Genomic DNA, 24,576 nt, shown 5'->3' with positions numbered 1-24,576 from the left:
AAAAAGCCCACAAAATATTAACAGAAAATATGCAAAAACTTAATTCATTGTTTCCCAAATTTCAGTTATTCCTTGTCATATTATTTGCACTATTATTATTATTACTTATTTATTTTTGAGACAGAGTCTCGCTTTGTTGCCCAGGCTAGAGTGAGTGCTGTCTCATCAGCCTAGCTCACAGCAACCTCAATCTCCTGGGCTCAAGCAATCCTACTGCCTCAGCCTCCCAAGTAGCTGGGACTACAGGCATGCGCCACCATGCCCAGCTAATTTTTTTCTATATATATTATTTGGCCAATTAATTTCTTTCTATTTATAGTAGAGACGGGGTCTCGCTCTTGCTCAGGCTGGTTTTGAACTCTTGACCTAGAGCAATCCGCCGGCCTCCCAGAGAGCTAGGATTACAGGCGTGAGCCACCACACCCAGCCTGCACTAATATTTAATATCGTTCTTTGGTTGGACTCTTTCCACCTCTCTGCCCATTTTTTTTACTTAACTGTATCTTAAGGATTTGTATCCATCTATGCTGTTGTTTTTTTTTGTTGTTTTTTTTTTGAGACAAGGTCTTGCTCTGTCACCCTGGCTAGAGTGAGGTGGCGTCATCATAGCTTACAATAGCCTCTTGCTTCTGGGCTTGAGTAATCCTCCTGCCTCAGTCTCCTATTAGCTGAGACTACAGGTGCACACCACCAGACCTGGCTAATTTTTTTTATTTTTTGTAGAGATGGGAGTCTTGTTCTTGTGCTGGTCTTAAACTCCTCACTTCAAGCAATCCTCCCACTGTGGCCTCCCAAAGTGCTAGGATTATAGATATGAACCACATGTCCTCCCCAGTAGCTGGGACTACATGCCCGGCTCATTTTTTCTATATATATTAGTTGGCCAATTAATTTCTTTCTATTTATAGTAGAGACGGGGTCTCACTCTTGCTGAGGCTGGTTTTGAACTCCTGACTTCGAGCAATCTGCCCGCCTCAGCCTCCCAGAGTGCTAGGATTACAGGTGTGAGCCACCGTGCCTGGCAAATTTTTTTTTTTTTAATTGTTTTATATTGATAGGGTCTCTATATGTTGTCTAGGCTGGTCTTAGACTCCTGGCTTCAAATGCTCCTCCCAAAGTGCTGGATTATAGGCATGAGCCACTGTGCCAAGCCTCTTTTTTAATTTTAATAGTTATATGTACTATACTTATTTTGATGTGTACTAGGAAAAAATATTTAACACTCAAAATCAAGTGAACATGTGGTTTTGTTTCAAAACTTTGAAACAAAAAGAAAAAAGATTAAATTAAAATTATTTTTAAATATTTAAATAAAAAATAGAAAAAAATAAAGTTTTTTTCCATAACAAAATAAATCCAAAGTGTAGACTATTTACTGGGAATTTGAAAAATTTTCAGACTTCTTAGTCATAATCTGCTATACAGGTAAGACTAAATTGTGTGTGTATGTATGTTGTGGGCCTGACCCTTCCTCACACAGCCTCGGCACCAGTGGGTGGCTTATAAGGCACTTCTGGTATCCTGTTTGCAAATCCCTGGTTTTTGATACTTGATGGCGTTACTGCCAGTGCACACAAGATGCCATACATCAGTAACATACAGTGTCAGTTGACTAGTCAAGAAGTATTTCTTGCCGGGCACGGTGGCTCACGCCTGGGAGGCCGAGGCAGGCGGATTGCTCAAGGTCAGGAGTTCAAAACCAGCCTGAGCAAGAGCCAGACCCCATCTCTACTATAAATAGAAAGAAATTAATTGGCCAACTAAAAATATATAGAAAAAATCAGCCGGGCATGGTGGCGCATGCCTGTAGTCCCAGCTGCTTGGGAGGCTGAGGCAGGAGGATGGCTTGAGCCCAGGAGTGTGAGGTTGCTGTGAGCTAGGCTAATGCCACGGCACTCACTCTAGCCTGGGCAACAAAGCGAGACTCTGCCTCAAAAAAAAAAAAAAAAAAAAAGAAGTATTCCTCAAGGTTAAAACTAATCTCCTAATCCATTAAACTCTTGAACAGATATTACAAAGGAAGAAAACTTCACCCCTTATCCTTAACATATACAGTATATTTAAAGATATAAAATTGGTTTTTAAAAAAAGAAGTATTGAGTATCTACTTTTTGTCACTGTAATAAGTTTATTGTTCATCTCTTAAGAAGGTCAGGCTGGTCACAGCTTGTTGGCTGGCTGGCCTGTAGAGCGAGTTCCCTTGCGTCTGGTGTTTACTGGCGTTTGTTCTGGCAGCAGCTGCTCTGGTCTAGTCCTGCGTCTCTGCAGTGGCTGTGGGGTAGGAGTTTCCCTAGAAGGTGGTTGTGGTTACTACAGGCACTAACTCAAATTATCTAAGAAAATGCATAATGATTATTTAAAGAGCTCAGAGGGGATTAGGATAGGCTTTTTTGGTTGGAGATGGTCCTTTTTTTTTTTTGTCACATAGAGTCTAGCTCTATGTCACATATGTCACATAGAGTCTAGCCTAGGCTAGAGTGCCGTGGCGTCAGCCTAGCTCACAGCAACCTCAAACTCCTTGGCTCAAGTGATCCTTTTGCCTCAGCCTCCCAAGTAGCTGGGGCTACAGGTGCATGCCACCACGCTTGGCCAATTTTTTCATTTTTAGTAGAGATGGGGTCTTGCTCTTGCTCAGGACTCAGCTTGGTCTCAAACTCCTGACCTCAAGTGATCCTCCCACCTCAGCTTCCTGGAGTGCTAGGATTACAGGTGTGAGCCACCTCGCCCACCTAGGAGATGGTCTTTGAGATATCTTAAACCACAGGTAATTATTTTGCCTTTTCATTTATCTTTTACTACAAAGTAGTTAGTGGTGTGTATCCATTCTTGGAATCAATAGAAAATTATTTCTTAAAGTAGATACCGGCTGAAAGATCAATCAGCTTTAAATGACAGGCTTCCAAAGAAAAGACTCAGTAAGCTTTGAATTATTAGTAATTCAACCAGTAAATTATTCTTTCTTTTTTTTTTTTTCAGTTTTTTATTTTTTTTTATTTTGGCATATTATGGGGGTACAGATTTTAAGGTTTCAATAAATGCCCATTTCCCCCCTCCCCCCAAAAGTCTGAGTCTCCATCATGACCATCCCCCAGATGGTGCACATCTCACTCATTATGTATGTATATACCCGCCCCCCACCCCCCTCCCACCTGCCCAATACCCTATTACTGTAGCACCTATGTGTCCACTTAGGTGCTACTCAGTTAATACCAGTTTGCTGGAGAATATATCTGGTGCTTGTTTTTCCATTCTTGGGATACTTCACTTAGTAGTATGGGTTCCAGCTCTAACCAGGAAAATATAAGATGTGCTATATCACCATTGTTTCTTAGAGCTGAATAGTACTCCATGGTATACATATACCACATTTTATTAATCCATTCTTGGATTGATGGGCACTTGGGCTGTTTCCACAGCCTTGCAATTATGAATTGTGCTGCTATAAACATTCGAGTGCAGGTGTCTTTTTTGTAGAGTGTCACTGGATCATTTGGGTAGATGCCCAGCAATGGGATTGCTGGATCAAATGGTAGATTCACTTGTATCGCTTTAAGGTATCTCCATATTGCTTTCCACAGAGGTTGAACTAGTTTGCAGTCCCACCAGCAGTGTAGGAGTGTTCCTCTCTCTCTGCAACCACGCCAGCATTATTCTTTCTTTAAATATTTTTTTGTTTGTTTTTCTTTTCCCACCCTTCCCCCAGTAAATTATTCATGATAACTCAAGATTTCACCAATATTTTAAAGATAAAACTTTGAATGAAAAATTTTTTTACCTGTTGTAAATCCTAGTCAATTCTCCTAGCTTGGTTGTTAAAGTTTGTGAACTATTTCCTTTTTCTTTTTTTTTTTTTTTTGAGACAGAGTCTTAGTTGTCCAGCTAATCTCTTTCTATTTTTTTAGTAGAGACGGGATCTCACTCTGGTCTCGAACTTCTGAGCGCAAAGGATCCGCCCGCCTCGGCCGCTAAGCAGAGTGCTAGGATTACAGGCGTGAGCCACCATGCCTGGCCTTTTTTAAAACTTCTCATTTTTAATTATTATGGATATATAATATATGTTTATGGGGTACATGTGATATTTTGATATAAGCATACAATGTGTAATAATCAAATTAGGGTAATTAGGATATGTATTATCTCAAGCATTTATCGTTTCTTTATGTTAGGAATATTCCAATTCCACCCTTTTTATTATTTTGTAATATACAATAAATTATTGTTAACTATAGTTGCCCTATTTTGTCCTACTGAACACTAGATTTTATTTCTTCTATCTAACTGTATTTTTGTACCCATTAACAAACCCCTCTCTATCCTCCCACCTCTACCCCACCATCCTTCCCAGCCTCTGGGAACCATCATTTTACTATCTCCATGAGTTCCATTTTTTTAGCTCCCACATAAGAGTGAAAACATGTGACATTTGTCTTTCTGTGCCTGGCGTATTTCACTTAACTTAATGTCCTCCGGTTCCATCTGTGTTGTAAATGACAGAATTTTTTTATGGCTGAACAATATTCCATTATGTATATATACCACATTTTCTTTATCCATTCATGTGTGAACTACTTTCTAAAACTATTTGATCAACGCTAAGTAGTATTTTAGAAGTACCTACTAATGCTTGTAATATGTTTAACAAAATTTAACTCTTTTCTTCCAGGTAATTTATCCTCAACATTCCAAACTTACTGACAAAGAAGTAAGTAAAAGTATTGCTTTGTGTACTCTACTGTTATATTTTTGTTTGTTTTTATTGGTTATGTGTGTGTGTCAGCATATATAGCTTTTGTTTTCTTTTTCAGAAAACCAATATTTGCTATTTGTCTTTTCCAGATTCAAATTCAGGTAACTATTTTTCAAGTGGTATTTGTGTTGAATTTTGTATTAAAAGTACTGGTCATACTCTTATTATATGAAAATTGATTGAAATTGCATATTAGAATGCAAACTCAATTTCTCAATCTGCCAAGCAGATCAGTGATTTTGGTTCCTAGTTCAATGATGCCTAGTCATGTCATTGTTGATTTAAGTTGGTCCAACTCTTAAAATAACTGTTACAGTGTGATGAGGTAAATCATCAAGGAGCAATAAACTGTTGAAATAGTGAAGAGATTGAAAATCAGTGACATTGGTATGTTTGGATTTATGTAGTATATAGTTTACCTTCAGTTCAGTATTTGGGAGTTTGCCAGGAACTCTGTAAAAGCAGTGAGCTTAAAAAAACAGGATAAATCCAATTAGGAAGTATGGCTATCAATTATTTGTAATAGTTTATATGGGTTAATATATGTGAAGTGCTGGGAATAGTGCTTGGTATACAGAAAAATCATGTAAGTGTTTGCTTATTGTTAAGCTTGATTTCCCTGGTCTCTTTCAAACTCTCTCTTTGTGTGGTCCTGATAGTTGACATATTTCAGGTTACCTCTGTATTTCACTTTCAAAACAGCTTCTTTGGCTTATAGTGACCAGGGCATTCAGCTTCTAAGGCCACACACAGTTATAACCCTATAAAGCAAAGACACTGCAGTTCTTTTTCCTTGTAATATCCTGTTAATTTAGCTCAGTTAATCTGATTTGGGAGATTTGACATTAAAATTTTTTTTTTTTTAACATTTTTTCCTTTCTGTATAAATGCTTCCAGAGTTTTTTCCTATACATTTAGAACTCAGCTTTGGTGTAATAAGTGAAAGAAAAGTGATATCTTTTTTTTTTTTTTTTTTTTGAGACAGAGTCTCGCTTTCTTGTCCAGGCTAGAGTGAGTGCCGTGGCGTCAGCCTAGCTCACAGCAACCTCACACTCCTGGGCTCGTGCGATCCTTCTGTCTCAGCCTCCCGAGTAGCTGGGACTACAGGCATGCGCCACCATGCCCGGCTAATTTTTTATATACATATCAGTTGGCCAATTAATTTCTTTCTATTTATAGTAGAGACGGGGTCTCGCTCTTGCTCAGGCTGGTTTTGAACTCCTGACCTTGAGCAATCCGCCCGCCTCGGCCTCCCAGAGAGCTAGGATTACAGGCATGAGCCACCGCACCCGGCGAAAAGTGATATCTTGATAAATTAGATATTGCTTTTGAGAGATTTCAGTAGGGCTTTTGTTCTGACCTGGAATTATTAGACTCCATTAGTGGGTTTTTTTGTTTATTAATCAAATAATGATAGAGAAGTCTTATAAGATCTATCTTCATTTCAGTTAACATTTTTCTTATAAAATCTGCACATACAGTTCTGAAAACAGTGTGTTGGATTGTATTTCTAGGACTCAGGGTAAGCTGAGTTGTATGGATTGCAGGATGAACTGACTTTCTGTGATTAAAGTCCTAGTGCATTATACTCTATACCAGGCATCCTCAAACTATGGCCCGCAGGCCACATTCGGGTGTTTTTGCCCACTTGTTTTTTTTACTTCAAAATAAGATATGTGCAGTGTGCATAGGAATTTGTTCATAGTTTTTTTTTAAACTATAGTCCAGCCCTCCAGCAGTCTGAGGGACAGTGAACTGGCCCCCTGTTTAAAAAGTTTGAGGACCCCTGCTCTATACTTTCATTTTTCTGATCATACCTGGTTGTGATGTCTCTTTTTCTCTTTTAGCTCTCTACTTGAGCACGAAGATTAGAATTGCTACCCCCAAGTATAGCATTTGACATAAGGATTATTTTGAGCTGAAGGCAACTGAAAAACAGCAGATGCAAACAGAGCCTTTTACCTTCCCCTTGTAGGCCTATAAGCAGGACATAAATATCCCTTTGTGAAGGTGTCCTTCTTCCCCTTTCCTGTACCAGGAAGAGGAGAGCGATTCTGAATCACCAGAGACTTTATCACTGGAAATAGTACCAACCTGAGTCTGCATAAATAAATCTTACTAAAATAACCCTTATCTTTCATTAGTTTCCGCTGTATATATTTACCTTCCCATAATTACCACTGCTAGAAGCCCAAACCCTTTTTCCTTTGTCTAGTCACTTCTCTGTAGTTTATTACCCTGTGTTAAAATGGTATATAAGCTCCCAGGTCTAACCACCTCTTTGGGTTTTTACTTTTTTTCTGTGAAGCCTTCTTATGCATGTGAAATAATTTTTTTCTCTTGTTAATCTGTTTTTTATCAGTTTAATTCACTGGCCCCAGTTACTGAACCGCAGAGGATAGAGGGAAAGTCTCCCCTACCCAAACATCAAGGCTAAGAAATTAATTCTATGGTGTATAGATTGCCTTTTTTATATGTAGTTTTATAGTTAGTCTCTGCATGTGTCATTTTCTTTTTGGAAGTTAAATTCAAGTAGAAATCTATGTAAACCAAAATGTTTTTAGTATTTTAGGCACATAAATTACTTATAAATGCCTTTTTTGTGTGCTGCACATGAAATGAAGTATGGTTCATGTGACCTGAAGTAATGGTTGGTACTTACAGGTAAAATCAACAAAAGATCTTGAAAGCAGGCACCTTGCTATCTTAACTGATGAGCATTAATCTAGACACCAAGAGACTATGTGTTTTATACATATTTGAAATCATTATTCTCAATTGTGGTTATCCAAACAGTTTGTTTCTTTTATGTGTTTATGTGTTCTATTTAGAAGTTGAGATTACTGTATGCACTTTGAAATGGATTTAATTTTTCCCAAAATAGCTTTTATTGCTATAGAAGGAAATCTAGACATAGTAGAGCAGTCTTTAGGAAAGTCATAAATTGAGGATTTGTTTCTATGGTATGCACTTAAAGTAAAGCAATATTTTAGACTGTTTGAAAAACTATACAGATTAGAAAAATGCTTTTGGAATTCCCAGTGAAATGGTTTGCCAAGTACCCATGACTCCCTTGCCCCCTACACCTTAGGTTCTCATGACTTTTAGGCAAAAACTTCGGTTTGTTTTTGGGTTTCAATTTCTTGTTCCATTTGAATGACTTTTATCTTTAGGAGCCTAAGTTCAAAGTGTGCCTTCCCTCTGATAAATATTTTTTCTCCTTATTGTTTACCATTAACACCATCTGTAGGTGTTTGTGAGGCATAAGTTGTGAGGGGTAATCAAGGACAGAAATCACTTATATTTTAAACATGTCCAGAGAGAAACTCAGCATTAATAGAGAGAGTTTGAAGCAATGGTGAATCTGAGGGATAGATAAATCCATGCCCTGGATGGACTTGACATGTAGAGAATATTTGTCTCAACAGATACCTTCTTTGTAAACAACAGGGGTATTATCATGTGCTTTACATGTTCCAGTGGCTAAGCAGTGCTTTATCTGTGTTGGAGGGCCAGTTGGGACTTTTAAAATTTCCAACCTTTTGTGGAGCAATATTTTTGTAAAATACAATTTAAATAAATTATTAGAAAAATGAAATAGGAAAAAAGCCAAAGACAGAAGTCCAAATTGGTCAAGGCTGTTACCTTCAAATTGCTTTGAAAGTCTCTAAATGTACATTCTCAACTTGTATATTTATTTGGCTATGGATTAGTAACAAGTGTTTGTAGATTGACATCAGTCCATGGAATATACTTTGAGAAGCTTGGGTCTGAATGACTGCTTCTCAGCGCTCCAACTCAACCATACTAATCACAGGGAGGCTGAGGGCCGAGGGAAGGGACTAGCTCTTAAATTGTCATGTTTTATTTTAATCTTAAGTTTTCTGATTTACCCTATAGCTGTGTTTGTGCTGATATGGAAATAATATTTCAAAGTTGTCTGTTGCTTTCAGGAAGAATATTTAAGCTTTTTTCCCTCAAATCTTTGAGTGGTGTATAGGTTAATGCAGCTTACAGAATAACACTCTATGCCTTTGATAATTTTGAAATGGGAGGAGATCTCTTCCTGCCAAGCCACGTGACAGCCATGTAGGAGCAGCCATGACTGAACAGACTGGCTCCTTACTTGAATGAGCTGTACGACACAGAGGCCAGTGAGTTCAAGAACTCTGTGATCTGAAGGACCTTTTTTTTTTTTTTACTTTTTTTATTTTATTGTTATTTTTTGTTTTTGTTTTATCTTTTTTGCTAGAGATTCAGTTTGTATCAGAGGGGCTTCTGTATTTTGATTGAAGAAAAGAAATTTCTGGCAGGTGTGATGGCTTATGCCTGTAATCCCAGTGCTTTGAGAGGCCTAGGTGGGAGGATTGCTTGAGGCCAGGAGTTTGACACCAGCTTGGGCAGCACAGCAAGGCTCCATCACTACAAAAATGTTTAAAAAAATTAGCCAGGTGGTGGTGCACTTTCCTAGTCCCAGCTATGAGGAATGCTGAGGCGGGAGGATCACTTGAGCCCAGGAGTTCCAGGCTGGGCAACAGAACAACACCATGTCTCTTAAAAAAAAGTTTCAGTCTCTGCTCTCTGCTCAGTTGGTAGTGGGAAATAATGAAATGGCATTTTAAAATGACAGCCTTATTGAGATACAATTCACATATCATACAATTCACCCATATAAAGTATACAATTCAGTGATTTTTAGTATATTCACAGAGTTGTGCAACTATCAGCACAATCAATTATAGAACATTTTCATCATGCCAAAAAGAAACCCCATCAATAAATACATTTCCCTCTCACCACTGCCACCCCCTCTCCTCCTAGCCTTAGGCAGCCACCTATCTACTTTGTATTCTCTGTGGATTTATCTATTTTGGAGATTTCATATAAATGGAAGAAGTATTTTTGAAGTCCATTTGACTTGAGAGAGCTAGTATGATACAGTGGTAAAGAGTGGCAGCATCAAAGTCAGACTTACGGGGTTTTAATTCTTACCCTTCCATTTAGCAGACTTATTTCTTTGCATGGTTACGTAACCTTTCTGTGCCTTGGTTTCCTTCTCATAATCAGGGATAATAATGGGACCTATTTGAGAAGCATGAGGACCAAATAAGTTAATATATCTAAAACATTTAGAACAGTGCCTGGCACCAGAGTAAGCACTCAGTAACTCAGTAATCCATATATTGGGAAAAAAAATCACTCTGAAATAGTGTCACAATAATTACAGTTATTTCTTGCTATAAGCAAGGGATTGATTTCAGGACTGCCCTCATTACCAAAATTTATGCACACTCAAGTCCTACAGTTGGCCCTGCCAAACCTGCATATAAAAATAATTGGCTCTGGGTATATAGATGGGTGAAAATTTACCATCTCATCTCATAGTCCTGGAAGCTAAAAAAAAGAAAAATATATGAAAAATAAATTTACCATCTTAACCATTTTCAGGTATACAGTACAGTCATGTTAACTCTATGTACGTTGTTTTGCAACAGATCCCTAGAATTTTTTCATCTTGCAGAACTATATCCATTTTCTTCTAATTCTAGGAGGTGGGGAAAAAAACCTGTATCTATTAACAAATTCATTTTTCCCCTAACTCCTCTCAGTTCCTGACAGCCACCCTTCTACTTTTTGTTTCTAAGAGTTTGACTGTTTTAGATACCTCAAATAAATGGAATGATGTAGCATTTGTTTTTTTGTTTCTGGCTTCTTTAATTTAGCATAATGTCATCAATATTCATCCATGTGTTAGCATATGACAGGATTTCCTTCTTTTTTTAAGACTATATAATATTCCATTGTATGTGTATATCCCATTTTCTTTGTTCATTCTTCCACTGATGGATGCGTCCAGCTCTTGGGTATTGTGAATAATGCTACAGTAACATAGATGTGCAAATATCTCCCAGAGACCTTGTTTTCAGTTCTTTTGGGTATATACCCAGAAATGAGATTGCTACATTATATGATAATTCTATTTTTAATTTTTTTGAGGAACCTCCATACTATATTCCATAGCAGCTATACCATTTCATTAATACATCCATACCAACAGTGCACAAGAGATCTGATTTCACCACATTCTTAGCAATCCTTCTTATTTTCTGTTTTTGTTTTCTTTTCTAATGTCATCCTGATAGATGTTAGGGGTATCTCATTGTGGTTTTGATTTGCATTTCCCTAATGATTAGTGATACTGAACATCTTTTCATATGCTTGTTGGCCATTTGTATATCTTCTTGGAGAAATGTTTATTCAAGCCCTTTCCCTTTTCTTTAATTGGTTTTTTGTTGTTGAGCTATTTATATATTCTAGATATTAACCCCTTATCAGATTTGCAAATATTTTCTCCCATTTTTAGGCTGCCTTTTCACTCTGTTGATTGTTTTCTTTCTTGTGCAGAAGTTTTTAAATTTGATGTATCATTTGTTTATTTTTTCTTTTGTTACCTAAGCTTTTGGAGTCATAGCCAAGAAGCCAGTGCCAAATCTGTCATGTAGCTTTTCCCCTACATTTTCTTCTAGAAGTTTTATAATTTCAGGTTTTACATTTAGCTCTTTAATCGTTTATCTTGCTAAGAATCTCAGAATTAGTGTGTACTTCTCCATGGATTGATTTGATTTTTTTCTTTCAAGATTTAAATATCTTCTGAAGAGAAAAATTGAACCATCAGTATATAAATTCGTTGAACTAAAATAATACCAGAGCCATAGCACAGGGTATTTCCTATTATTTCAGGTTTTGAATGTTTGCCTTAAACTATCTCTACCAAGTAAAGAAACTGAATTGACTCACCTTCCAGTCCCCCTTTTATGCCCTCTATCACCAAGAAAGAGTAGTATCTATAATTGCATTTCAATGTATATATTGAGTTGCTTTTTTTTAAAATTAAAAACATTTAAAAAAATTTTTTACTTTTTAAATTTTTTTGAGACAAGGTCTCTGTCACCCAGGCTGGAGTGCTGTGACATTATCGTAGCTCACTGTAACCTCAAATTCCTGAGTGAACGTGATCCTCCTGCCTCACCCTCCTGAAGAGCTGTACTGTAGGCATGCACCACTGAGCCTGGCTCATCTTTTTTTGTTACTATTTTCTGGGCCGGGCAAGGTGGCTCACACCTATAATCCTAGCACTCTGGTAGGCCGAGGCAGGAGGATTGCTGAGGTCAGGAGTTTGAGACCAGCCTGAGTAAGAGCGAGACCCCGTCTCTATTAAAAATAAAAAAAATTAGCCCCACGTGATGGTGCATGCCTGTACTCCCAGCTACTCAGGGAGGCTGGGGCAGGAGGATGGCTTGAGCCCAGGAGTTTGAGGTTGCTGTGAGCTAGGCTGACACTATGGCACTCTAGCCCAGGCAACAGAGTGAGACTCTGCTTTAAAAAAAAAAAAAAAAAGTATATATAACAAATATATATATGTGTGTATATATATATATATTTTTTTTTTTTTTTTTTTTTTTGAGACAAAGTCTCACTTTGTTTCCCAGGCTAGAGTGAGTGCCGTGGCGTCAGCCTAGCTCACAGCAACCTCAAACTCCTGGGCTCAAGCGATCCTCCTGCCTCAGCCTCCCAAGTAGCTGGGACTACAGGCATGCGCCACCATGCCCAGCTAATTTTTTCTATATATATTATTTGGCCAATTAATTTCTTTCTATTTTATAGTAGAGACGGGGGTCTCGCTCTTGCTCAGGCTGGTTTCGAACTCCTGACTTCGAGCAATCTGCCTGCCTTGGCCTGCCAGAGTGCTAGGATTACAGGCGTGAGCCAGTGCGCCCGGCCTTTTTTTTTTTTTTTTTTCTGTAAAGATGGGTCATACTGTGTTGCCTGGGCTGGTCTAAAACTCTTAGCTTCAAGCAGTCCTTCTTCCTCAGCCTCCCCAAATGCTGGGACTATAGGCATGAGCCACTGTGCCCCACCTGAGTTGCTTTTTAAAAAATTTAAACATATTGTCAAGTTTCTATTTCCTTTCTTGAGATTGTCATATACTAAATAAATATTTCTGTGTGTAATACTAAGTATTAATAAAAATCTTGAGCACATTTATTTAAATGTTAATAGTTCTAAATATAGCAACTGGGAAAAATTTGAGTGACATGTTACTTAATGTTTTTTTTTAATTTTTTATTTATTTTTTTAAACTTCAGACTGTATACTTCATGTTTTTTTATCGGCTAAGTTTTAGAGTGGCAATGGTTTTTTGTAATTACTGCCTGGCAGTTTAGGTAAAGTTTATATGTTTTAAGAGGTTTTCTAAAATGATTAAAGTTTTAAAAAATTAATTTTTAATTAAAATGGTTAAGGTAGTAAGTCTGTTAGTTGTGTTCTGAGTCTCTATATTGTATTTTTTAAAAAGAACTTACTGTGAAATATGAAACATATAGGTGAAGAAATAGAATTTTGCCAGTACCTCAAAGCCCCCTCATGCCGCCTCTCAAACACCCTTTTCTTTCTCCAAATGCAACCAGTATCTTTTCTTATAACAATAATTCTCTTGCTTTTCTTTATATTTTTATTACCCAACTATGTATCCCTAAACACTACAGTTTAGTTTTACCTGCTTTAAAAATATATAGGCCGGGCGCGGTGGCTCATGCCTGTTATCCTAGCACTCTGGGAGGCCGAGGCGGATGGATCGTTTGAGCTCAGGAGTTCGAGACCAGCCTGAGCAAGAGCGAGACCCTGTCTCTACTATAAATAGAAAGAACTTAATTGGCCAACTAATATATATATAGAAAAAATTAGCCAGGCATGGTGGCGCTTGCCTGTAGTCCCAGCTACTCAGGAGGCTGAGGCAGGAGGATCGCTTGAGCCCAGGAGTTTGAGGTTGCTGTGAGTGAGGCTGACGCCACAGCACTCACTCTAGCCTGGGCAACAAAGCGAGACTCTGTCTCAAAAAAAACACCAAAAAACAAATATATATATCAATGGGTTTAAACAATATGTGTTTTTTTGTGTTTGGCTTCTTTTGCTTGTTATTATGTTTGTGACTCAACATTAGATACAGACGGAGTCCAAAAAATTGAAATTACGTTGGGAAAGTGGAATAGGGAAAATAGTAAAGAAACGTAGGAGTTAAGATGCGTGTTTTATTTCTGGCTTTGCCTCTAAACCAGTAAAGATGGCTTTGAACAAGTCGCTTGAACTCTTAGGATTTCATTTTTTTCTTTAAAATATGACAGAATGGGTTAAAATGTTTGATAGGATTCCTTTGGCTGTAAAGTTGATGAAATTGGATAAATATTACCCTAAGTTATCCTTAATTTCTTTTATTTTTGTTTTCATTAGGTTGTCTTGGAGATACCCAGTTTTGTTTTAGATTTCGACAGTCTTCTGGGAGGAGGGTGTCACTGCATTGTCTCCTGGATCAATTTGACAAAGATTTACCAGTTTACTTAAAGGTTGGAAAAGAGGTCATAGAAAGTGGTCATGTGAGAGTAAACCTTAAAACTCATTTATTCAGTTACCTTTGATAGCATCAGAAACATTTTGCTTTTGTTTTGTTACGGTATTATATATAGCTGGATTTCCTCAGTGAGTCTTATTCAGAAGGAATCACATGTGAATGAAAGAGACTTTGTAACGTTACACTATCTTGAAACATAATGCCATTGTGAATTATAGAAATGTGTTAGAATGTTGAGGTAATATTCTTTCATTTGTTAACATTTCTTGGTTTAGATACGGGAGTGGAATTTACTATATAGTAATATTAATATCATCCGGAGGCTGGGCGCAGTGGCTCACGCCTGTAATTGTAGCACTCTTGGAGGCCGAGGCGGCCAGATTGCTCAAGGTCAGGAGTTCGAAACCAGCCTGAGCAAGAGCGAGACCCCGTCTCTACTATAAATAGAAAGAAATTAATTGGCCAACTAATATATATAGAAAAAATGAGCCAGGGATGGTGGTGCATGCCTGTAGTCCCAGCCACTCGGGAGGCTGAGGCAGGAGGATCGCTTGAGCCCAGGAGTTTGAGGTTGCTTGAGCTAGGCTGACGCCATGGCACTCACTCTAGCCTGGGCAACAACGTGAGACTCTGTCTCAAAAAAAAATATCCAGAGTCGAGGGGGTTATTCCCTGTGGTAATCTCTGTGTACTTTATGATAGCATATAGTTGTCTCTTTTTGATGATTTAATGAGCTTTATTTTACAATTATTATTTATTAAATTTTTTTTTTTTTTTTTTTTTGAGACAGAGTCTTGCTTTGTTGCCCAGGCTAGAGTGAGTTCCGTGGCGTCAGCTTAGCTCACAGCAACCTCAAACTCCTGGGCTCAAGCGATCCTCCTGCCTCAGCCTCCCAAATAGCTGGGACTACAGGCATGTGCCACCATGCCCGGCTAATTTTTTCTATATATTTTTAGTTGGCCAATTAATTTCTTTCTATTTATAGTAGAGATGGGGTCTCGCTCTTGCTCAGGCTGGTTTTGAACTCCTGACTTCGAGCAATCTACCCACCTCGGCCTCCCAGAGTGCTAGGATTACAGGTGTGAGCCACCGCGCCCGGCCCTATTAAAAATTTTTTTTTTTTTTTTTGAGACAGAGTCTTGCTTTGTTGCCCAGGCTAGAGTGAGTGCCGTGGCGTCAGCCTAGCTCACAGCAACCTCAAACTCCTGGGCTCAAGCGATCCTCCTGCTTCAGCCGCCCGAGTAGCTGGGACTACAGGCATGCGCCACCATGCCTGGCTAATTTTTTTTTTTTTATGTATATATTAGTTGGCCAATTAATTTCGTTCTATTTATAGTAGAGACGGGGTCTCGCTCTTGCTCAGGCTGGTTTTGAACTCCTGACCTCGAGCAATCCGCCCACCTCGGCCTCCCAGAGAGCTAGGATTACAGGTGTGAGCCACTGTGCCCGGCTGGCCCTATTAAAATTTTTTAATAATTCAGATGATTTTAGAACCTGTAGGTTTTTCTCCTTGGTACTCCATGCTTACTTCTCTAACTGGATGAGGAACATTTCCATATGCATGTTGTACCTGTATATCTAATATGAACTTGACATTCATTGTTTGCTTGATATTGGCTTTTACAGTTTACCTTGCTGGTTCCTCTAATGGCCGCAACCTCTCTCTCAGCCAAGATACTCTGTGAAATGTCTCTTAGAGCCATCTGTTCCTTTTGATGTCCTATTATTACCACTACTAACATTTTCTTCCAACTGAAATAATAATAGGCATTATTTATTAGGGCTCTTTATGTTCTAGGCACTGTATTAATAAGCATATGTTATCTCCATTAATTCTCCCTGAGAGAGTTACTTTTGTAGATGAGGGAATTGGGGGTTATTGAGGGCATGAAATTTGCCCAAAGACATCCTAACTCTTGTTTTTTCCGACACCGTACATCTTATACTGCATTGTCAGCTAAAGTGTACGTATATATCGGCCGGGCGCGGTGGCTCACGCCTGTAATCCTAGTACTCTGGGAGGCTGAAGAGGAAGGATTGCTCGAGGTTGGGAGTTCGAAACCATCCTGAGCGAGACCCCGTCTCTACTAAAAATAGAAAGAAATTAATTGACCAACTAAAAATATATATACAAAAAAATTAGCCGGGCATGGTGGTGCATGCCTGTAGTCCCAGCTACTTGGGAGGCTGAGGCAGGAGGATCGCTTGAGCCCAGGAGTTTGAGGTTGCTGTGAGCTAGGCTGATGCCACGGCACTCACTCTAGCCAGGGCAACAAAAAGTGAGACTCTGTCTCAAAAAAAAAAAAAAAAAGTGTACATATATATTATAAAAATAAAATCTAAAATTACCGACAATTGTTTAATGAATAAAGAGCTAATTATAGTACTGCTTCCTTGTCCTCAGATTTGGACCTTTGTCCTGTCCAATTCTAACCTTATCTTCCTTCTATATGTGCCATGTATGTGCCATATTTTAGCCAAACTGAACTGTGTGCTGTTTCCTGAGATAGCATGTATATGTCTGTTATCATGTTTTTGCTCAAACTCCTAGCCCTTTAAAACCTAGAATATTTTTGTTTAAATCAAATTCATTCTCCAGTGTCCAATTCAAAAACAGCTGCTTCCATGAAATCTTTACTTTTCCTTCTTGGTCTTCCTGTACTCCTTTGTGCTTTTCCTTGGTACTCACCCACCTATTACATAATAGTCCTTTTGTACTTTTCTTATCCCTCCTACGTTGCGATCTTAAGGAACCAAGTCTTGTGCATCTTTTAATTCACTTTGCACAATACCTTGTTTAAAGTGGATGGTCAATGAATATTTGTTTAACACATTGATTGCCACACTAGAAAAAAAAATTTTTCCCTGGGGCCATCGTGTTTGATTATGAAAATAGAATAAAACTTTGAAAATAAAATGATCCTTTCTAATTTAATGAAAAAATTATTATTTTTTATTGGTTTCTGTGCATGAGTTATATGCAACTTGAATAGTTGAAACAGCTTCCAAGGTAATGAGAAGTGTGAGTTACACATGCTTCACAAGGCCCCAGGCTCAAAACTAGTGTGGGTTAAATACATTTCACATGGCAGTTAATGTATTAAGGAATGACGATCAAATGAGGATCTGAACCAAAGTTTATTTCATTAAAATATAAAAGCTTCTTAAGTTTTTTGGAATGTAATTACCTTTCAAATTGTATGTTGAGGGTGGGAGCGGTGGCTCACGCCTATAATCCTTAGCACTCTGGGAGGCTGAGCCAGAAGAATCACTGGAGCTCAGGAGTTTGAGATTGCAGTGAGTTACATTTATGCTGCTGCACTCTAGCTGGGGTGACAGAGTGAGACACTGTCTCCAAAAAAAAATTGTGTATTGATAAACATTGTAATGCTTCTTTATTATTGGGTTAATAATTCCAATTCCGATTATCATTTAACTTTTTGAAATTTTACATTAGGACACCTTATTTTGTTAAAAGATCAATCCCTTAATCTTGAAAAACTCAAAATTGTAGGTAGAATTTTTTAAAAACTAAATATAACATTGGGGAAAATACGAAATTTGATTGTTTCTGAACTTCATTAACTAGTATAGATACAAATAAAGAACATAAACTGAGTAAGATATAGGGGGGAAATCTGACTTTAGTACTTAGATTACAGTGTGAAGGTTTTTATTTGGCACTTGCTGTCATAATTATTGGTTGTTGGTGAAAAAGCATAATTACCACTCTGAGTATACGGCAAATCTTGATTTGGGTTTACAAAGGAACCTGATGCTAATATTAAAGGATGGGCTTATATTTTTTACTTCTTTCATAGAAGGATCCTGCTTATTTCTATGGATATGTGTATTTCCGACAAGTTCGAGATAGAACTCTAAAAAGAGGCTACTTTCAGAAGGTAATTTTCATATACACTAATAAAAAAGTACTTTTTATATTGCGTTTAGAAAAATAGAAACTATTAGATTTTACAGCCTTTAAAGTCTTTGATATTTTATCTTTAACATATTAGAGTTTATATTTTATCTTTGTTTTTTTGATTATAGATACCTGTCTGTAGATGCCAACTGCTATTGAATTTTTGCTATCTCTGTGCTAGACAGACAATAAGTTACAGTTATTGTATGGAACTCTGTCAAAAGCCGTAAGAGTCTGCTTAATTTTGACATTTTAGACTAAGGGAAGGAGGCTGGGCACAGTGGCTCATGCCTGTAATCCTAGCACTCTGGGAGGCCGAGGTGGGTGGCTTGCTCGAGGTCAGGAGTTCGAAACCGGCCTGAGCAAGAGCGAGACCCTGTCTCTACTATAAATAGAAAGAAATTAGCCAAACAACTACAAATAGAAAAAATTAGCTGGGCATGGTGGTGCATGGCTGTAGTCCCAGCTACTCGGGAGGCTGAGGCAGGAGGATCGCTTGAGCCCAGGAGATTGAGGTTGCTGTGAGCTAGGCTGACGCCATGGCACTCTAGCCTGGGCAACAGAGTGAGACTCTGTCTCAAAAAAAATAAAAAATAAATATAAAATAAAATAAATAGAGTAAGGAAAGGAATAAACAAATTATAAGGCTGGCGCAGTGGCTCATGCCTGTAATCCTAGCTCTCTGGGAGGCCGAGGTGGGTGGATTGTTTGAGTTCAGGAGTTCTAAATCAACCTGAGCAAGAGCGAGATCCAGTCTCTCCTATAAATAGAAAGAAATTAATTGGCCAACTAGTATATATAGAAAAAATTAGCCGGGCACGGTGGCGCATGCCTGTAGTCCCAGCTACTCGGGAGGCTGAGGCAGGAGGATTGCTTGAGCCCAGGAGTTTGAGGTTGCTGTGAGCTAGGCTGACGCCACGGCACTCACTAGCCTGGGCAACAAGTGAGACTCTGTCTCAAAAAAAAAAAAAAAAAAATATATATATATATATATATATATATATAATATTGTTATATTAATAAAAGCCTGCACTATCTTTTTTTTTTTGAAGAGCTAGTGAATAAACTTTAGCAACATTTTAGTCATTATTGTTTTCATTCTAAATGTACAATTCTTTTTCTTTCTTTTTTTTTTTTTTTAAATCAGTTTATCCTATTTGATCCCTGCTAGCAAGACATACTTTTCCCTTGTAACCAGAATTTGATCTGACCACTAATAGATGCTGGATGGAAAGGGAAAAAGTGGTTTTCAAGAAAAAATACATTTTAAAAATCCAGCATAATTTATATCTGAAGTGATCAAAGTATAAAGTCACAATTTCTAAGTTGGTTGAACTGTAAAATAAAATAGTAATAGGTCTTTGGCAAAAGCATCACAATTTGCACTTTCCTTAATAGGAATAATTCACATGGCTAATTCCTGATAATGCTTGCTGCGGACAATGGAGCTGTGCTTTGGAAATTATCCATGACATTAGTCTGTTTATAGGAAATTTTTTTTCTTGAAGAGCAGGAAAATCTGTGAATATGCCATTATTCTCTTAAAGTATTGTAATAAGGTTTAACTGTTTGCATTCTGCCGTTATGCTTTTGTTTCCTGTAACCATTCATTGTAAAAGCCTTTTTATTTCAAAATCCATACTTTTTGGTGATTTTAGCTTGTTAGTAATTGCTCATGCAAGAAATGAATGGCAAATTCAAATTATAATCATTAGGCAATTAAAAAAATATTGTTTCTTTTTTTTCCCCAGTCATTGGTTTTGATCAGCAAGTTACCATATATTCATTTTTTTCACACTGTGCTCAAACAGATAGCACCAGAGTATTTTGAAAAGAATGAACCTTATTTGGAAGCAGGTGAGTTAAACATTGTATAAGTTGTATATCTTTATGAAAGATTTAAAAAATTTTACTGGAAATGAGTGATAAAGATGAAGTTGATCTCTAAAAAATCCAATAAGAATTTAAGTAATATATGATGGGAGAGAGGTATAAACTATTTGGCAGTCATCTTTACCTACAAACATCATTTTTGTTATCTCATCTAGCCACTGTGATAATATCTATTTATTAGGATATTAATAAATTTTTAGTTAACATATCTAATACTCAGAGTACTATTGAACAGAAATCCTTATGTCTCTTGATATAGATGGAAGGCCTTTGCCACCTGGTGTGCTTTTGCAGCTAATTTTAGTAGTAATATATAAATGAATAGGAAAAATCCCTTTAAACCTATTAGTTTGTTGCTTTCAAAAATTTTGAGAACCAATTTATGTCTTAGAACACATGTGTATTTCTGAGTGAAATGTAAGGTGTTTTCATCACTTTTCTTTTTACCTTTTATCTTTCATTCTTCCCAGTATATTTTTCTGCTCTGTAGAAAGTAGAGTTCTAATTTCTAATGCCTCATTTTTTTTTTTTTTTTTTTTTTTTGAGACAGAGTCTCACTTTGTTGCCCAGGCTAGAGTGAGTGCCGTGGCGTCAGCCTGGCTCACAGCAACCTCAAACTCCGAGGCTCAGCGATCCTACTGCCTCAGCCTCCTGAGTAGCTGGGACTACAGGCATGTGCCACCATGCCCGACTAATTTTTTGTATATATATTTTTAGTTGGTCAATTAATTTATTTCTATTTTTGGTAGAGACGGGGTCTCGCTCAGGCTGGTTTCGAACTCCTGACCTTGAGCAATCCGCCCGCCTCGGCCTCCCAAAGTGCTAGGATTACAGGCGTGAGCCACCACGCCCAGCCGTAATGCCTCATTTTTAATACTTTAATATTTCCATATATACTAAGGAAATATTTTGTTATATTTTTCAGCTTGTAATGATGTTGATCGATGGCCTGCCCCAGTGCCAGGGAAAACGTTACAACTGCCTATCATGGGAGTGGTAATGAAGGTAATAGCCTATATCTTTTTTGTTTCTTTTTTAGAGAACTCTGTAGAAAGTTTCCACATGGGTTTTGCTTTTTAATTTCCTAATAACATTTATTCATGTTATTGCATCGCTTATTTGTCATTGATGTGAGGTGTTACAGAGATAACAGAATTCACCTTGCTTCCTAGAACCATTAGTCACAATTTCAGGAGCCTCAGTCCCATTGCATCCTATAGAGTTTGCATAAGTGTGTCAGTTGTATGTAATACACGTGAACATAAATGCCACCTCCTAGAATTCTGCAAATCCATTGCCCTACCAGACATGGGTGGTATGCAGAAACAGATCACTTGTAGAATCAAGTATGAATTACTAAAAATTAAGAGAAATTAGGAAAGCTATTGATTCTTAGTCTTAAATGATCTTCTTAACATGTAATGTCAAACATCTTCAGGATATTGTTCTCTATTAAGTTTTTTTTTTTTTAATGAATTAGTATTTCACTCTTAGTCTTGTATGAGTGTCCTTGAAGTGCTTTGCAATTCACTCTCAAGTTGGAATTATTTTTGACAGTATTCTCTTTAGTTTTTTAGGTTTTTGTAGGATATATGTTTTCCCTGGGAAATCCTTAAAAGCACTACTGATAGCTCTGGGTTGAAAGTTCTCATTGTTTCCTGTGAGATTTATCCAAAAGTTTGGCTAGCTTGAAAGGGTATGTTTGGGTGTGTGTATTAATGAAGCAAAGATTGGAACAGTAAACAGGAAGCAGTATGAAGTTGATGTTCTTTCTCTTTTTTTTTTTTTTTTTTATTAGCACGATTGCTTCTTAGTGAGTTAGTGATTTCTATGTGTATATGGGTATGGAGACCTTGGTTCACTTACTTTCTGTGTGACTAGAAATAAATATGTTAGTTTTTTAATCTGACATAAATATTTTATTTTTGTAGGTTTTTAGGTGTTGTGTAGTATACCTTTATGCAAAAGGATAGAGAATGTCTAATCTCTCAGTCTTTTACAGCCAAAAATAATTTCTTTTTCTCTTTAAGGTACGGATTCCCACATGTCATGACAAGCCTGGGACAACACAAATAGTGCAGTTAACTCAGCAGGTAGTGTGGTGCTGTGGTAGAATTATTCAGCACATACAGTCTCTTTTAACAGAGTTTTGAAACTAGCAAATCCAGAGTTTCTTGGGTTTATTATATATTCTGAATATTACTAAAATATCCCATATATAATTTTTAATGAATTGATAATGAACTTTCTAATGTTTTAGAGGTTTTTTTCTTGTTATTTCTCCAGTAGACACTGGAGAACTCAGAATTTATACTGCAATTGTCAGGACAATGGGAAAGTAAATATTTTTTTCAACAAGATTTGTTTTTGGCAAAACCTCTTATCTTAGGAGAGTGGCCAGCAGACTTCTGATTTTAGGAGACTCAGTCAAAAGGATTCTGCCTTTCATTCTTCCAAAAGCAACATCTGTTCATGGGAGTGGTTGAAGTTTTCATTTGAAATATTTTTCTCTTTTTTTTAAATTATTTATATGTCTTTCTTTCTTTATTTTTCTTTTTGAGCACTCCTGTTTCTAAGACTGTTGATCATTTGAAATATTTTAACTGATGGAGAGCATAGGAAAACTGACTTTGCATGTTAGATATATCAACTAGTATTAATGGTAGTATTTCATACAGTTGTGAATTAATCTAACTGTTGGATTAATTCTTTATCTATAGTATCTAAGTTATTCTTGATCTTCTGCTATAATAGGGGAAATTGGTAAGACCCATTCTCTCTGGCTGTTCCTGGAGAAAGAGAATCTTTAAAAAGTAGACAGGGCAAATGGCTTATTGATCATGAGATAGAAAAAATATTTAAAAAATTAATTTCTGGGCTAGGCACTCTGGGTGGCTGAGGCGTGAGGATTGTTTGAGCTCAGGAGTTCGAGACCAGCCTGAGCAAGAGCGAGACCTCGTCTCTACTAAAAATAGAAAGAAATTAGCCGTGCAACTAAAAATATATAGAAAAAAAATTCACGGGGCATGGTGGTGCATGCCTGTTGTCCCAGCTACTCAGGAGACTGAGGCAGAAGGATTGTTTGAGCCCAGGAGTTTGAGGTTGCTGTGAGCTAGGCTGATGCCATGACTCCCTACTGAAGGCAACAGAGTGAAACTCTGTCTCAAAAAAAAAAAAAAAAATTCTGCAAATTTTGGTGATACCTTCTCTATTATTTTTCTTTTCTATCTCTTAGGTAGATACACATATATCTGTTATTTTACCTACTGTTCATGAGATGGATCTTTTCAGGTAAAGAATAAAAAATTTTACTAACTGCCTTTTCTCTCTTTTTGATGATGTTATTTTAAAAATAGCCTGGCGCAGTGGCTCATGTCTGTAATCTCAGCACCGTGGGAGGCTCAGGAGGGAGTATTGCTTGAGACTAGGAGTTTGAGACCAACCTGGGCAACATAGTGAGACCCTGTCTCTAAAAAAAAAAAAAAATTAGCCCATAGTGGTGGGTGCTTGTCACCCCAGCTGCTCTGGAGGCTGCTGTGGGTGGATTGCTCGAGGAGTTGGAGGCTACAGTGAGCCTTGACCAGTCCACTGCACCTCAGCCTAGGGGAAAGAGCAAGACTCTGTCTCTAAAAACAACAACAACAAAAGAATGTTCTTAAAGGATGTGGAAAAAATTGGGAAAAAATAATCTTTATGTTTTACATTCTATAAAACAGTGGTTTATCCCTGGCTATATTTTATGAGCTTTGACAGGGAAATTTGGATATGCATTGGGTATTACGTGTTAAAAACAAATTATTTTTTGTTTTGGTGTGAGAATGATATTGTAATAATGTTAGAAAATGAACTTTTTAAAAGAGATGCATTTTAAATTATTCTGGGGTGAAATGTCATGAGGTTCGTGTTTTATTTTAAAACACTGATTACATACATAATGAGTGAGATGTGCACCATCTGGGGGATGGTCATGATGGAGACTCAGACTTTTGGGGGGAGGGAGGAAATGGACATTTATTGAAACCTTAAAATCTGTACCCCCATAATATGCCGAAATTAAAAAACAAAACAAAACACTGATGATGTAAAAAATGGCATATATTAATTATTAAATCTAAGTGATATATATTAAATCTAAGGGGTCTTACATTATTTTCTTTATTTTTCTGTATGTTTGAAAAATTTTAAAATGCAAAATTAAAAAGCTAAAAAAGAGATACTCTCGCACCTAATAAAAAAAAGTACTGATCTTAGAGCAGCTAATTTGAAGCTAATTTACCTAGCTCCCCAGGTGGTTCTGTTGTATAGCTTGAGAAACCACTGCTATGAGTGAGCAATTACTAGATACTAAAAGTTGTGAAAGACATAGAATAGTTTTTTTTTGTGGTGTCTTTTTTTTTTTTTTAATGACCTTTAACTACATGGAATACTGCTTCTTCAAAGATTGATTAGTAAAAAAATATATATATTTGCTCCTGGCACACCACAGTAATCCCATTCCTAGGTATTTACTCAATAAAAATAAAGTATATGTCTACATAAAGACCTGTATGCAAATGTTCATATACCATCCTAATTCGTAATAGCATAAAAGCGGACACAACCCAAATG

At 37.2% G+C, this 24,576-nt stretch overlaps 1 protein-coding gene across 6 annotated transcripts in view; it reads left to right on the top strand.

Annotated features, from left to right (window-relative positions):
- The window catches only part of DENND6A (DENN domain containing 6A), a 68,956-nt gene that overhangs the window by 16,680 nt on the left and 27,700 nt on the right, over positions 1-24,576 (top strand). For 2 of the 6 annotated variants that reach the window (XM_020280395.2, XM_020280391.2), the window contains exons 2-9: positions 4,664-4,702; positions 4,806-4,848; positions 14,036-14,178; positions 17,975-18,055; positions 19,827-19,932; positions 20,894-20,973; positions 21,999-22,061; positions 23,204-23,259. In XM_020280395.2, coding sequence (XP_020135984.1) covers positions 4,664-4,702; positions 4,806-4,848; positions 14,036-14,178; positions 17,975-18,055; positions 19,827-19,932; positions 20,894-20,973; positions 21,999-22,061; positions 23,204-23,259 — 611 coding nt within the window. The remainder of the gene's footprint in view (positions 1-4,663; positions 4,703-4,805; positions 4,849-14,035; positions 14,179-17,974; positions 18,056-19,826; positions 19,933-20,893; positions 20,974-21,998; positions 22,062-23,203; positions 23,260-24,576) is intronic. The other 4 variants (XM_020280393.2, XM_012789292.3, XM_020280394.2 and 1 more) reach the window with 4 other exon arrangements.

Source organism: Microcebus murinus, chromosome 1 (genome assembly GCF_040939455.1).
Source record: "Microcebus murinus isolate Inina chromosome 1, M.murinus_Inina_mat1.0, whole genome shotgun sequence".
In the NCBI taxonomy this organism is placed as follows: Eukaryota; Metazoa; Chordata; class Mammalia; order Primates; family Cheirogaleidae; genus Microcebus; species Microcebus murinus.
The sequence above is the reverse complement of the archived record's forward strand: the minus strand, read 5'-3'. Positions and strand labels throughout refer to the sequence as shown.